A 15,819-nucleotide genomic window follows, 5' to 3' on the forward strand; every position below is an offset into this window, starting at 1 on the left:
CAGTATTATTAGACGGTATTGCTTAAATTTTCATTGTTACGCAGATGATACCCAGCTTTATCTATCCATGAAGCCAGAGGACACACACCAATTAGCTAAACTGCAGGATTGTCTTACAGACATAAAGACATGGATGACCTCTAATTTCCTGCTTTTAAACTCAGATAAAACTGAAGTTATTGTACTTGGCCCCACAAATCTTAGAAACATGGTGTCTAACCAGATCCTTACTCTGGATGGCATTACCCTGAGCTCTAGTAATACTGTGAGAAATCTTGGAGTCATTTTTGATCAGGATATGTCATTCAAAGTACATATTAAACAAATATGTAGGACTGCTTTTTTGCATTTACGCAATATCTCTAAAATCAGAAAGGTCTTGTCTCAGAGTGATGCTGAAAAACTAATTCATGCATTTATTTCCTCTAGGCTGGACTATTGTAATTCATTATTATCAGGTTGTCCTAAAAGTTCCCTAAAAAGCCTTCAGTTAATTCAAAATGCTGCAGCTAGAGTACTGACGGGGACTAGAAGGAGAGAGCATATCTCACCCATATTGGCCCTCTCTTCATTGGCTTCCTGTTAATTCTAGAATAGAATTTAAAATTCTTCTTCTTACTTATAAGGTTTTGAATAATCAGGTCCCATCTTATCTTAGGGACCTCGTAGTACCATATCACCCCAATAGAGCGCTTCGCTCTCAGACTGCAGGCTTACTTGTAGTTCCTAGGGTTTGTAAGAGTAGAATGGGAGGCAGAGCCTTCAGCTTTCAGGCTCCTCTCCTGTGGAACCAGCTCCCAATTCAGATCAGGGAGACAGACACCCTCTCTACTTTTAAGATTAGGCTTAAAACTTTCCTTTTTGCTAAAGCTTATAGTTAGGGCTGGATCAGGTGACCCTGAACCATCCCTTATTTATGCTGCTATAAACGTAGACTGCTGGGGGGTTCCCATGATGCATTGTTTCTTTCTCTTTTTGCTCTGTATGCACCACTCTGCATTTAATCATTAGTGATCGATCTCTGCTCCCCTCCACAGCATGTTTTTTTCCTGGTTCTCTCCCTCAGCCCCAACCAGTCCCAGCAGAAGACTGCCCCTCCCTGAGCCTGGTTCTGCTGGAGGTTTCTTCCTGTTAAAAGGGAGTTTTTCCTTCCCACTGTAGCCAAGTGCTTGCTCACAGGGGGTCGTTTTGACCGTTGGGGTTTTACATAATTATTGTATGGCCTTGCCTTACAATATAAAGCGCCTTGGGCAACTGTTTGTTGTGATTTGGCGCTATATAAAAAAATTGATTGATTGATTGATTGATTGATTGATTTCTCCTCTATTCATCCATTCTCGTGCCATTTTCCAGGGTTTCTGCCCACCCTGGGTCCAGCCTGGGTCAACATGTATGGTTCCACTCGCCAGTACACGCTGATGGACGAGCATCAGGACCTTAACGAGGGGCTCGGAGAAGGTGTGTCTTTTAGAGCCCGCCTCTTGCTTTCGGTTGCTGTGGAGATTCTGGACACCACTTCCCCAGAGATCATTAGCTCCACCGAGGTGCAGGTGGAGTCTGTCTCCAACATCTCAGAGGTGAGAATGATGACGTAAATCCTGTTAGTTGTCAGTTGTACAAATCTCAGGGAAAACACAAATAGTGCAAATAAGCCAGATATTCTAATTAATTAGTTACCTAGCCAATTAATGGCTAGGTAACTAGTTGGCGGAGGTAACTAGAGCACTGCGCTCGTAGAACGCAAACCTCCGCCAATTCATGAGCTAAAAGATAATACAAAATATAGCTCAAAAGAGCTTTTCAATGTTAAAATCAAATATCCACTAAGACCATAATACGGATCAGATGCGGATCAAACTTAGTCTATTCATTGAGAGTGCCAGTGTACACCTCATTGTCACAACTGAGAGGGATTGAGGCACTTTTGTTTGAGATATAAATGGCAAATGGACATCAAATGGCTTTTATTAATATTAAATTCAAATGTCCACAAAATTCCCAATCCAGATCGGATCGGATCAGACTTTGTCAGACGATAGTGAGTGACAGTCTGCACCTCCGTTTCAAATATGAGAGTGATTGGAGCATGTTTGATTAAGATATAATGTAAACTATGCATTAAATGCAATTTTCAGTGTTACATTTAAATGGCCACAAAATCTGTAATCTGGAACAGATCTGGATCAAACTTTGTCACTTGATAAAGGATATCATCCTCCTTAATGGTATCAAATATGAAAGAAATGTGATCTTTTTGACAGAGTTATGAATTTTTAAAATGTGTTAAATGTTAAAGATAGGGATTTTCCAAATTACCAACATTTTTCCTGAATTTATCCTTTATCCTATGACCTTGAAAAATGAACCAGTTCTTGTCTATCAATCAATCAATTCAATCAATCAATTTTTTTATATAGCGCCAAATCAATCAATCAATCAATCAATTTTTTTATATAGCGCCAAATCACAACAAACAGTTGCCCCAAGGCGCTTTATATTGCAAGGCAAGGCCATACAATAATTATGTAAAACCCCAACGGTCAAAACGACCCCCTGTGAGCAAGCACTTGGCTACAGTGGGAAGGGAAAAACTCCCTTTTAACAGGAAGAAACCTCCAGCAGAACCAGGCTCAGGAGGGGCAGTCTTCTGCTGGACTGGTTGGGGCTGCTGAGGGAGAGAACCAGGAAAAAGACATGCTGTGGAGGGGAGCAGAGAATCGATCACTAATGATTAAATGCAGAGTGTTGCATACAGAGCAAAAGAGAAACAAACAGTGCATCATGGGAACCCCCCAGCAGTCTACATCTATAGCAGCATAACTAAGGGATGGTTCAGGGTCACCCGATCCAGCCCTAACTATAAGCTTTAGCAAAAAGGAAAGTTTTAAGCCTAATCTTAAAAGTAGAGAGGGTGTCTGTCTCCCTGATCTGAATTGGGAGCTGGTTCCACAGGAGAGGAGCCTGAAAGCTGAAGGCTCTACCTCCCATTCTACTCTTACAAACCCTAGGAACTACAAGTAAGCCTGCAGTCTGAGAGCGAAGCGCTCTATTGGGGTGATATGGTACTACGAGGTCCCTAAGATAAGATGGGACCTGATTATTCAAAACCTTATAAGTAAGAAGAAGAATTTTAAATTCTATTCTAGAATTAACAGGAAGCCAATGAAGAGAGGCCAATATGGGTGAGATATGCTCTCTCCTTCTAGTCCCCGTCAGTACTCTAGCTGCAGCATTTTGAATTAACTGAAGGCTTTTTAGGGAACTTTTAGGACAACCTGATAATAATGAATTACAATAGTCCAGCCTAGAGGAAATAAATGCATGAATTAGTTTTTTCAGCATCACTCTGAGACAAGACCTTTCTGATTTAGAGATATTGCGTAAATGCAAAAAGCAGTCCTACATATTTGTTTAATATGCGCTTTGAATGACATATCCTGATCAAAAATGACTCCAAGATTTCTCACAGTATTACTAGAGGCCAGGGCAATGCCATCCAGAGTAAGGATCTGGTTAGACACCATGTTTCTAAGATTTGTGGGGCCAAGTACAATAACTTCAGTTTTATCTGAGTTTAAAAGCAGGAAATTAGAGGTCATCCATGTCTTTATGTCTGTAAGACAATCCTGCAGTTTAGCTAATTGGTGTGTGTCCTCTGGCTTCATGGATAGATAAAGCTGGGTATCATCTGCGTAACAATGAAAATTTAAGCAATACCGTCTAATAATACTACCTAAGGGAAGCATGTATAAAGTGAATAAAATTGGTCCTAGCACAGAACCTTGTGGAACTCCATAATTAACCCTAGTCTGTGAAGAAGATTCCCCATGTACATGAACAAATTGTAATCTATTAGACAAATATGATTCAAACCACCGCAGCGAAGTGCCTTTAATACCTATGGCATGCTCTAATCTCTGTAATAAAATTTTATGGTCAACAGTATCAAAAGCAGCACTGAGGTCTAACAGAACAAGCACAGAGATGAGTCCACTGTCCGAGGCCATAAGAAGATCATTTGTAACCTTCACTAATGCTGTTTCTGTACTATGATGAATTCTAAAACCTGATTCAAACTCTTCAAATAGACCATTCCTCTGCAGATGATCAGTTAGCTGTTTTACAACTACCCTTTCAAGAATTTTTGAGAGAAAAGGAAGGTTGGAGATTGGCCTATAATTAGCTAAGATAGCTGGGTCAAGTGATGGCTTTTTAAGTAATGGTTTAATTACTGCCACCTTAAAAGCCTGTGGTACATAGCCAACTAACAAAGATAGATTGATCATATTTAAGATCGAAGCATTAAATAATAGTAGGGCTTCCTTGAGCAGCCTGGTAGGAATGGGGTCTAATAACATGTTGATGGTTTGGATGAAGTAACTAATGAAAATAACTCAGACAGAACAATCGGAGAGAATGAGTCTAACCAAATACCGGCATCACTGAAAGCAGCCAAAGATAACGATACGTCTTTGGATGGTTATGAGTAATTTTTTCTCTAATAGTTAAAATTTTGTTAGCAAAGAAAGTCATGAAGTCATTACTAGTTAAAGTTAATGGAATACTCAGCTCAATAGAGCTCTGACTCTTTGTCAGCCTGGCTACAGTGCTGAAAAGAAACCTGGGTTGTTCTTATTTTCTTCAATTAGTGATGAGTAGAAAGATGTCCTAGCTTTACGGAGGGCTTTTTTATAGAGCAACAGACTCTTTTTCCAGGCTAAGTGAAGATCTTCTAAATTAGTGAGACGCCATTTCCTCTCCAACTTACGGGTTATCTGCTTTAAGCTACGAGTTTATGAGTTATACCACGGAGTCAGGCACTTCTGATTTAAAGCTCTCTTTTTCAGAGGAGCTACAGCATCCAAGTTGTCTTCAATGAGGATGTAAAACTATTGACGAGATACTCTATCTCACTTACAGAGTTTAGGTAGCTACTCTGCACTGTGTTGGTATATGGCATTAGAGAACATAAAGAAGGAATCATATCCTTAAACCTAGTTACAGCGCTTTCTGAAAGACTTCTAGTGTAATGAAACTTATTCCCCACTGCTGGGTAGTCCATCAGAGTAAATGTAAATGTTGTTAAGAAATGATCAGACACCAGGGAGTTTTCAGGGAATACTGTTAAGTCTTCTATTTCCATACCATAAGTCAGAACAAGATCTAAGATATGATTAAAGTGGTGGGTGGACTCATTACTTTTGAGCAAAGCCAATAGAGTCTAATAATAGATTAAATGCAGTGTTGAGGCTGTCATTCTCAGAATCTGTGTGGATGTTAAAATCGCCCACTATAATTATCTTATCTGAGCTAAGCACTAAGTCAGACAAAAGGTCTGAAAATTCACAGAGAAACTCACAGTAACGACCAGGTGGACGATAGATAATAACAAATAAAACTGGTTTTTGGGACTTCCAATTTGGATGGACAAGACTAAGAGTCAAGCTTTCAAATGAATTAAAGCTCTGTCTGGGTTTTTGATTAATTAATAAGCTGGAATGGAAGATTGCTGCTAATCCTCCGCCCCAGCCCGTGCTACGAGCGTTCTGACAGTTAGTGTGACTCGGGGGTGTTGACTCATTTAAACTAACATATTCATCCTGCTGTAAACCAGGTTTCTGTAAGGCAGAATAAATCAATATGTTGATCAATTATTATATCATTTACCAACAGGGACTTAGAAGAGAGAGACCTAATGTTTAATAGACCACATTTAACTGTTTTAGTCTGTGGTGCAGTTGAAGGTGCTATATTATTTTTTCTTTTTGAATTTTTATGCTTAAATAGATTTTTGCTGGTTATTGGTAGTCTGGGAGCAGGCACCGTCTCTACGGGGATGGGGTAGTGAGGGGATGGCAGGGGGAGAGAAGCTGCAGAGAGGAGTGTAAGACTACAACTCTGCTTCCTGGTCCCAACCCTGGATAGTCACGGTTTGGAGGATTTAAGAAAATTGGCCAGATTTCTAGAAATGAGAGCTGCTCCATCCAAAGTGGGATGGGTGCCGTCTCTCCTAACAAGACCAGGTTTTCCCCAGAAGCTTTGCCAATTATCTATGAAGCCCACCTCATTTTTTGGACACCACTCAGACAGCCAGCAATTCAGGGAGAACATGCGGCTAAACATGTCACTCCCGGTCCGATTGGGGAGGGGCCCAGAGAAAACTACAGAGTCCGACATTGTTTTTGCAAAGTTACACACCGATTTAATGTTAATTTTAGTGACCTCCGATTGGCGTAACCGGGTGTCATTACTGCCGACGTGAATTACAATCTTACCAAATTTACGCTTAGCCTTAGCCAGCAGTTTCAAATTTCCTTCAATGTCGCCTGCTCTGGCCCCCGGAAGACAATTGACTATGGTTGCTGGTGTCGCTAACTTCACATTTCTCAAAACAGAGTCGCCAATAACCAGAGTTTGAGCCTCAGCGGGTGTGTCACCGAGTGGGGAAAAACGGTTAGAAATGTGAACGGGTTGGCGGTGTACACGGGGCTTCTGTTTAGAACTACGCTTCCTCCTCACAGTCACCCAGTCGGCCTGCTTTCCCGGCTGCTCGGGATCTGCCAGGGGGGAACTAACGGCGGCTAAGCTACCTTGGTCCGCACCGACTACAGGGGCCTGGCTAGCTGTAGAATTTTCCACGGTGCGGAGCCGAGTCTCCAATTCGCCCAGCCTGGCCTCCAAAGCTACGAATAAGCTACACTTATTACAAGTACCATTACTGCTAAAGGAGGCCGAGGAATAACTAAACATTTCACACCCAGAGCAGAAAAGTGCGGGAGAGACAGGAGAAGCCGCCATGCTAAATTGGCTAAGAGCTAGTAGCTGCGCTAAGCTAGCGGATTCCTAAAAACACGCAAAGTGAATAATGTGTAAATAATTTAGAGGTGATTCAGCAGAAGGAGTGCTTTAGTTAAGGCACGTAAAGATTACACTGGGAAACAAATCGTAATCTAGATAACTAGATCGATCTAACTGCGCAGATTCAACAGCTAACAGATACAGAAAAACACCGCTGTGCTCCGGAACAGGAAGTGATACAATACCGCAGTGAGAGCCAACCACCAGTAGAGGCCAGTGGAACAGATCTGGATCAAACTTTGTCTATCAGGGTTAGAATATGAATCATCAGTAAAAATTTCATAATGATATATGAAAAATTGTGGGCTCCAGGCCAACAACCAAACAAACAAACAGTGGTGGAGTTTCTGAATGATGAATTATTATCTTAAGACAGATTGATACAGAGTGGGATGGATGGATGGATGGATGGATGGATGGATGGATGGATGGATGGATGGATGGATGGATGGATGGATGGATGGAGTCAATGAAGTAGTTAAAGGCGAGGACAAAACTGAAAGACTTGGATGTTTGACTTTTTTAAGTCCTTCTCTTCACAGAGTGCCACGGGGAAAATAGATGAGTTTTTCCTCTTTGGTTCCTTCCTGGAGGCCACCATGATTGACAGGAAGATTGGCGATAAAGCAATCAGCTTTGAAATTACAATAGGTGTGCAAACGCTTTTCTCTGTTTTGTTTAATATTGAAGTGCATCAATAATAAATGCGCCCTTACTGAAAGTAGTAAACAAACCGCATGTGCAGACATTTTTACTCTACATGTTGTATTATATTAGGGACTGATGTAATACTTTAATGTGACACTCCTAAAGTTATCGACCTAATCTCACAGGTAATTACGGCAACCAGATTGATGGCATCAGCAAGCCTTCCTTGGCAAAGAAGACGAAGAGAGAGGGCGAAAATGAAGAGGAGGAGAGCGAGCTCATCCAGAATTCGAGTGAGGAAGAAGCAGACGAAGACGTGGATTTGGTCTCGGTCTCCTGCACTCCTTTCATGAAGCCCGTCATCACTGACAGGTCAGGAGTGAAAGGTCACAACTGTATCTCATTTTGGTCTCTGTTGGGAAAGTGTAGTGACACGGACCCACAACAGGGGGCGTAAATGAACGGACAATGGAAGGAGTCAAATTATAACACTTTACTGGTGTGAATGTCACAACCAAACACAGCAGAATCAGAATGTGCAACAGTCAATTAATAAAGGTGTCGTGTGGGCAGGCTCGACGATAGGAGACGCCCGTCTGGAAACGAACCGGAACCACACGATTTCCACCGCCACCCGAACCCGAGGAATACTGGAGCCGCCAAGTTCCGGAGTCCCCAGGTGGCCACTTTCCCGAGTGTCGGATCTGGTACTGCTGGCAGAAAGCAAAAGACAGTCAAAGGGTGGGTGTGTGAACACCCAGTAACAAAGGTGGAAATGCCACCTCCACCTCTCACTCAGCGCGTTGCAGCGGTCTCAGCTGAAAAGGAGCGCCGTCTTGCACAGCCTCCTCACAAACAACCGGTTCTCCTGCAAACACTCACAATAATAGATTTATCGATCTCAAAAGGGGCTGAGAGTATTACCTCTAGATGAAGATGATATCTCGGCAGTTTGGTGGAGGTGTCTTCCTGCTTTTATACCAGATGTGTTGATTAGTGACAGCTGTCACGGATGATGGGTGACAGCTGTCACCACGGCTTGTTCCTGAGGCGGCAGCGCCCTCTCGTGCCTGAAGCCCGCACTTCAGGCAGGGCGCCCTCTGGTGGTGGGCCAGCAGTACCTCCTCTTCTGGCGGCCCACAGAACAGGACCCCCCCCTCAACGGGCGCCTCCTGGCGCCCGACCAGGCTTGTCCGGGTGGCGACGATAGAAATCGGCCAGGAGGGCCGGATCCAGGATGAAGCTCCTCTTCACCCAGGAGCGTTCTTCGGGTCCATACCCCTCCCAGTCCACCAAATACTGGAAACCCCGGCCCATTCGGCGGACGTCCAAGAGTCGGCGAACTGTCCAAGCCGGCTCCCCGTCGATAAGACGGGCAGGAGGCGGTGCCGGACCGGGTGCACAGAGGGGTGAGGTGTGATGCGGTTTTACCCTGGAGACATGAAAGACCGGATGGATCCGCAGTGAGGCCAGGAGTTGGAGCCTCACTGTGGTAGGACTGAGGACCTTGAGGATGGGGAAGGGTCCAATGAAGCGGTCCTTCAATTTGGGGGACTTGACCTGGAGAGGAATGTCCTTAGTGGAAAGCCACACCTCCTGCCCGGGCTGGTAAGTAGGGGCCGGGGACCGTCGACGGTCTGCATGGGCTTTAGCCCTCGTCCGGGCCCTCAACAAGGCCGAACGGGCAGTGCGCCACACCCGACGGCATCTCCGCAGGTGGGCCTGGACCGAGGGCACACCGACCTCTCCCTCCACCACAGGAAACAAAGGGGGTTGGTACCCCAGACACACCTCGAATGGGGAGAGGCCGGTGGCAGAGGACACCTGGCTGTTATGAGCGTACTCGATCCAGGCCAGCTGTTCACTCCAAGCCGTCGGGTGTGCGGAGGTCGTGCACCTGAGGGCCTGCTCCAACTCCTGGTTGGCCCGTTCGACCTGTCCGTTAGTCTGCGGGTGATACCCAGATGAGAGGCTTACAGTGGCCCCCAGTTCCTGGCAGAAACTTTTCCACACCTGCGAGGAGAACTGGGGACCGCGATCCGAAACGATGTCTGTTGGTATCCCATGCAGCCGGACAACATGGTGGACGAGGAGATCCGCCGTCTCCTGGGCCGACGGGAGCTTTGGGAGGGCCACGAAGTGGGCCGCCTTGGAGAAACGGTCCACTATCGTGAGTATGGTGGTGTGTCCCCGGGACGGCGGGAGGCCCGTGACAAAATCCAGATCGATGTGGGACCAGGGGCGGTGAGGCACAGGAAGTGGCTGTAGAAGTCCCTGTGCCTTCTGGTGGTCAGCCTTGCCCCTGGCGCAGGTGGTGCAGGCCTGGATGTAAGCCCGGACATCAGTTTCCAGGGACGCCCACCAGACCACTGCCGGACCACTGCCACGGTCCTACGCACCCCTGGGTGGCAGGAGAGTTTGGACTCGTGACAGAAGTCCAGGACGGCAGCTCTGGCCTCTGGTGGGACGTATAGTTTGTTCGTCGGTCCTGTTCCGGGATCCGGGCTCCGTGCCAGGGCCTCCCGGACGGTCTTCTCCACGTCCCAGGTCAGAGCAGCCACGATAGTGGACTCCGGGAGAATGGGTTCCGGTGGATCCGACAGCTCGGTCTTGACTTCCTGTTCATGCACCCGGGACAGGGCATCCGATCTTTGGTTTTTGGTCCCGGGGCGGTAAGTGATCCGGAAGTCAAAACGGCCGAAAAACAGTGACCAGCGGGCTTGCCTGGGGTTCAGTCACTTGGCGGTCCTGATATACTCCAGGTTCCGGTGATCAGTGAAAACCGTGAAAGGCACTGACGCTCCCTCCAGCAGGTGTCTCCACTCCTCAAGGGCCTCTTTCACCGCAAGGAGCTCTCGATTGCCCACGTCATAGTTCCGCTCTGCTGGGGTCAACCTGCGGGAAAAATAGGCACACGGGTGAAGAACCTTATCGGTTTCTCCGCTCTGGGATAGCACGGCTCCTATCCCCGAGTCAGAGGCGTCCACTTCAACCACGAACTGGCGACCAGGATCGGGCTGCACCGAGACCGGTGCAGTCGAGAACCGGCGTTTCAACTCCCTAAACGCGGCTTCGCACTGATCCGACCAGGTGAAGGGAACTTTTGGTGAGGTCAGGGCCGTCAGGGGGCTAACAACCTGACTATACCCCTTAATGAACCTCCTGTAAAAATTTGCGAAGCCGAGGAACTGTTGCAGCTTCCTACGGCTTGTCGGTTGGGGCCAGTCTCTCACCGCTGCGACCTTGGCCGGATCCGGGGCGACGGAGTTGGAGGAGATGATTAACCCCAGGAAGGACAAAGAAGTGCGGTGAAACTCACACTTCTCGCCCTTCACAAACAACCGGTTCTCCAACAACCGCTGCAGGACCTGACGTACATGCCGCACATGGGTCTCAGGGTCCGGAGAAAAGATGAGTATATCATCCAGATATACGAAGAGGAATCGGTGCAGGAAGTCCCACAAAACGTCATTAACCAAAGCTTGGAACGTCGCGGGGGCGTTAGTGAGGCCGAACGGCATGACCAGGTACTCAAAATGATCTAACGGGGTGTTAAATGCCGTCTTCCATTCGTCTCCCTTCCGGATCCGAACTAGGTGGTATGCGTTCCTAAGATCCAACTTTGTGAAGATTTTGGCTCCATGCAGGGGGGTGAACACTGAATCCAACAAAGGCAACGGGTATCGGTTGCGAACCGTGATCTCGGTCAGCCCCCGATAATCAATGCATGGACGAAGACCGCCATCTTTTTTTCCCACAAAAAAGAAACCTGCTCCCATCGGAGAGGTGGAGTTACGGATCAGCCCGGCAGCTAAGGAGTCCCGGATGTAGGTCTCCATCGATTCGCGCTCAGGTCGGGAGAGGTTGTACAGCCTGCTGGACGGGAACTCCACGCCTGGCAACAAATCGATGGCACAATCATACGGACGGTGCGGGGGAAGAGTGAGTGCCCGATCCTTGCTAAAAACATCAGCAAGATCGTGGTACTCGACCGGCACCGCCGACAGATTGGGGGGTACTTGGACCTGCTCCTTTGCCTGGGAACCGGGAGGAACCGAGGATCCCAAACACCTCCGATGGCAGGTTTCGCTCCACTGTACCACCACCCCGGATGGCCAATCAATCCGGGGATTGTGTTTCAACATCCAGGGGAACCCCAGAATCACACGGGAGGTAGAAGGAGTCACAAAAAACTCAATCTCCTCCCTATGATTCCCTGACACCACCAGAGTTACTGGTGATGTCTTGTGTGTGAGTAAAGGGAGTAGGGTGCCATCTAGTGCTCGCACCTGCAATGGTGTAGGTAGCGCCACCAGAGGGAGCCCTACCTCCCTGGCCCATCTGCTGTCTAACAGATTCCCTTCTGACCCTGTGTCAGTGGGGATTTAACCCTTCAGGCTAAGGCTTGTAACTGGGAGTCGTGCGGCAATATGTGTGTGCCCCACGTGAAGTTTTTGGCCCACCCTAAGCCCAGTCTCTAGGGGCGGGCGTTGGTGTTTAACCATTCGGGGCAATCGCTCAATTGATGCTCCATTGAGCCACAAACAAAACACGCCCCGCATGGAAACCTCCTCTGTCTATTAGGTGGTCTAAATGTGGCCCTGCTCGTGTCCATTGCTTCATCAGCAGGGGGAGCTGTCGCCCCACGGGACGTAGAGGCCAGGGAGCGTGGGAAGGGCGGACCCTTCTCGGACCCGGAAGGAAGAGGGACGGCGCATGCCCGGCCACGTCCTTCGTCTCGTTCCCGACGGCGTTCCTCCAACCGATTGTCTAATCGTATAACGAGATCAATAAGCCCATCTAATTCCTGCGGTTCATCCTTGGCCACTAGGTGCTCCTTTAGGACTGACGACAGTCCATTTACAAAGGCGGCGCGGAGCGCAGCGTTATTCCAGCCGGACCTCGCAGCCGCGATGCGGAAGTCGATTGCATAAGCGGCTGCGCTCCGGCGTCCCTGTCTCATCGACAGCAGCACAGTTGAAGCGGTCTCTCCCCTGTTAGGGTGATCAAACACCTCAGTCCTGAACTCCCTCACAAACCCAGTGTATGTGTGAAGGAGCCGTGAGTTTTGCTCCCAAAGCGCCGTAGCCCAAGCGCGTGCCTCTCCCCGAAGCAGAGTGATCACATAAGCTATTTTGCTTGCGTCTGACGCGTACATGACGGGACGTTGTGCGAAGACGAGCGAACACTGCATAAGAAAGTCCGCGCACGTCTCCACACAACCTCCGTACGGCTCAGGAGGGCTTATGTATGCTTCAGGGGATGGTGGGAGGGGTTGTTGGACCATCACTGGAACATTAATATCTAGCACAGGATCGACAGGAGGAGGAGCTGCAGCAGCGCCCTGAGTGCTCGCCGCCACTTGCGCGGAGAGAGCCTCCACCCTGCGGTTCAGGAGGATGTTTTGCTCGGCTATTTGATCCATTCGAGCCGTAAAGGCGGTGAGAATATGCTGTAGCTCACCAATCACGCCTCCTGCAGATGCCTGTGCTCCCTGCTCTCCCATTGGTTGTTCAACAGCCTGGTGACGCCCCTCGGAGTCCATGACGCTGGCCGAGATATCCTGTTGGGAAAGTGTAGTGACACGGACCCACAACAGGGGGCGTAAATGAACGGACAATGGAAGGAGTCAAATTATAACACTTTACTGGTGTGAATGTCACAACCAAACACAGCAGAATCAGAATGTGCAACAGTCGATTAATAAAGGTGTCGTGTGGGCAGGCTCGACGATAGGAGACGCCCGTCTGGAAACGAACCGGAACCACACGATTTCCACCGTCACCCGAACCCGAGGAATACTGGAGCCGCCAAGTTCCGGAGTCCCCAGGTAGCCACTTTCCCGGAGTGTCGGATCTGGTACTGCTGGCAGAAAGCAAAAGACAGTCAAAGGGTGGGTGTGTGAACACCCAGTAACAAAGGTGGGAATGCCACCTCCACCTCTCACTCAGCGCGTTGCAGCGGTCTCAGCTGAAAAGGAGCGCCGTCTTGCACAGCCTCCTCACAAACGACTGGTTCTCCTGCAAACACTCACAATAATAGATTTATCGATCTCAAAAGGGGCTGAGAGTATTACCTCTAGATGAAGATGATATCTCGGCAGTTTGGTGGAGGTGTCTTCCTGCTTTTATACCAGATGTGTTGATTAGTGACAGCTGTCACGGATGATGGGTGACAGCTGTCACCACGGCTTGTTCCTGAGGCAGCAGCGCCCTCTCGTGCCTGAAGCCCGCACTTCAGGCAGGGCGCCCTCTGGTGGTGGGCCAGCAGTACCTCCTCTTCTGGCGGCCCACACAACAGTCTCACTAGGATGAAAAACTAAAATTCTTACATAGAAATAAGCGCAGCAAACAACCAGGAAGGTGCTGATGAATCACAAGTGATTAGCCCCCTAGTGGGTTGTGAAGGTACTGTGGGTGGGCTTCAAAAAAGATATTCAGGTTTCAAAGTGGGCTGTTGTGTTCTTAAGTCTGGGAAAGTTTATTTTGTGCACATCCTTCATACTGATATTTTCCGACTGTGCACTCGGTCGTTTCGTTATGATTTACAGGAACTATTTTCACCTCCCCTACTTTGAGAAGAAGCCTTGTGTCTACATCAAGAGTTGGTGGCAGGACCAGAGAAGACGACTGTACAACTCCAACATGATGGACAAGATCGCAGACAAACTGGTGAGAATGAACAAGAAGGAAGTTTTATAACTTGGCACTGTAGCGATACACTGCAAGGAAATTAAGGCTTTTGTTTTCCAGGAAATTGAAAATAAACTGATTAAACCTTGGTCATCTTATATGCACCAGATCAATAAACAGTTTGTCACAGGGAATAGTCTTATCATCACATGCATGATCGGAAATAGGAGCAGACAATGCTTTTGTCTTGTCACAATATGTGTATAGTGGGAGTTGCATGTAATTTAAAATGAACTTGTCATTTTCTTTTACAAACGAGCTTGTACTTACCTGTTACAGTTAAACTTCCTCAAGGTCCCCCAAATCTGACTGCGACCTAAATGTTTCACAGCAGGTACAGCGTTCTTTTCTTTGTATAGCTGATGTTACTTGACCAAAAGATCCAGTTTTGCTTCATCTGTCAAAAGCAAATTCTCCCAGAAACTTTGGGGCTTGTCAGTGTGCATTTTGGCAAATTCCAGTCTTGCTTTTTTGATTTCCTTTCAATGGTGATGTCCATCCACTTTGGCTCAAACATTGACAGATGGTGCGATCGGACACTGATGTACACTAACCTTGGAGTTCACCTCTAATTTCTTTGGAAGTTGTTCTGGACTCTTTGGTTATCATTTGTATTATCTGGCTCTTCAGTTTGTCATCAGTTTTCTTCTTCTGGCCATGACCAGAGAAGTTGGCTATAGTCTCATGGACTTTAAACTTCTGAATAATATGTGCAAGGAACATCAAGCTGCTTGGAGATGGTCTTGTAGGCTTTACCCTTAACATGCTTGTCAGTAATGGTCTTTCTAATCTCTTGAGACAACTCTCTGTAGCTTTCTCTGGTCCATGTTCAGTGTGGACTGATTACAAGTTTGAAGACACCGTGATGCTAGTTACAGGAAACACTTTAGAGGACACATCTTTTCGAGAGGTACTATCATTTTTGTTCGGGCCACTTTCAATAGTTTTTTTTTTTTTAAGTGATTCTCTTGAATCACAGTTCAAGAGCAATGTCTGATTTTCATTAGTTCATTTTCAGTAAATTTTTATTTATTATTACTTTGATCAGTTTCAAGTTATTTCAGTGACCATAGTGGTTTTTTTGTTCTTTAACAGAAGGGTACCAACAGTTTTGTCCATGTGTGTCTGTTAGCTGGCTAAGCCATTGTAAAACATGAACACTTTTTTAAAAAAAAGAAGCAACATTTCTGTCTGAGGAATCAGCTGCAGATTCCGGAAGAATGTAAGTCAGTACTAAGAAGTGTGACCTGTAACTGTTTGTGTGTCCTGTCAGGAAGAAGGTCTGAATGATGTTCAGGAGATCATTAAGACAGAGAAAGCGTTTCCCGAGCGCAGACTCCGGGGAGTCCTGGAGGAGCTCAGTGTTGGCTGCAGGCAAGATGATGATGATAATGATTTATATATATATATATATATATATATATATATATATATATATATATATATATATATATAGTGGTGCAGTGCCTGTAGGAAGTTTGTGTTCCACTAGAAGATTGGGAGCTTAAGTAGATTTCTCATGGATGGTCGAAGCTGTGTTTGAAGGTGTGATGTTGATGAAAGAGGTGTACGTACAGTATGTTCTATTATATTATTATCTGAATATAGTGTTTTTAAAAAA

At 46.8% G+C, this 15,819-nt stretch overlaps 1 protein-coding gene across 12 annotated transcripts in view; it reads left to right on the top strand.

Moving 5' to 3' along the window:
• otofa (otoferlin a) overlaps positions 1–15,819 on the top strand; it is a 243,711-nt gene that overhangs the window by 194,744 nt on the left and 33,148 nt on the right. For all 12 annotated transcript variants that reach the window (XM_034161625.1, XM_034161614.1, XM_034161617.1 and 9 more), the window contains 5 exons: positions 1,354–1,577; positions 7,401–7,509; positions 7,692–7,878; positions 14,057–14,177; positions 15,472–15,572. In XM_034161625.1, the coding sequence (XP_034017516.1) occupies positions 1,354–1,577; positions 7,401–7,509; positions 7,692–7,878; positions 14,057–14,177; positions 15,472–15,572 (742 nt within the window). The remainder of the gene's footprint in view (positions 1–1,353; positions 1,578–7,400; positions 7,510–7,691; positions 7,879–14,056; positions 14,178–15,471; positions 15,573–15,819) is intronic.

The sequence above is a fragment of the Thalassophryne amazonica genome, chromosome 21, assembly GCF_902500255.1.
Source record: "Thalassophryne amazonica chromosome 21, fThaAma1.1, whole genome shotgun sequence".
NCBI classification, from domain to species: domain Eukaryota; kingdom Metazoa; phylum Chordata; class Actinopteri; order Batrachoidiformes; family Batrachoididae; genus Thalassophryne; species Thalassophryne amazonica.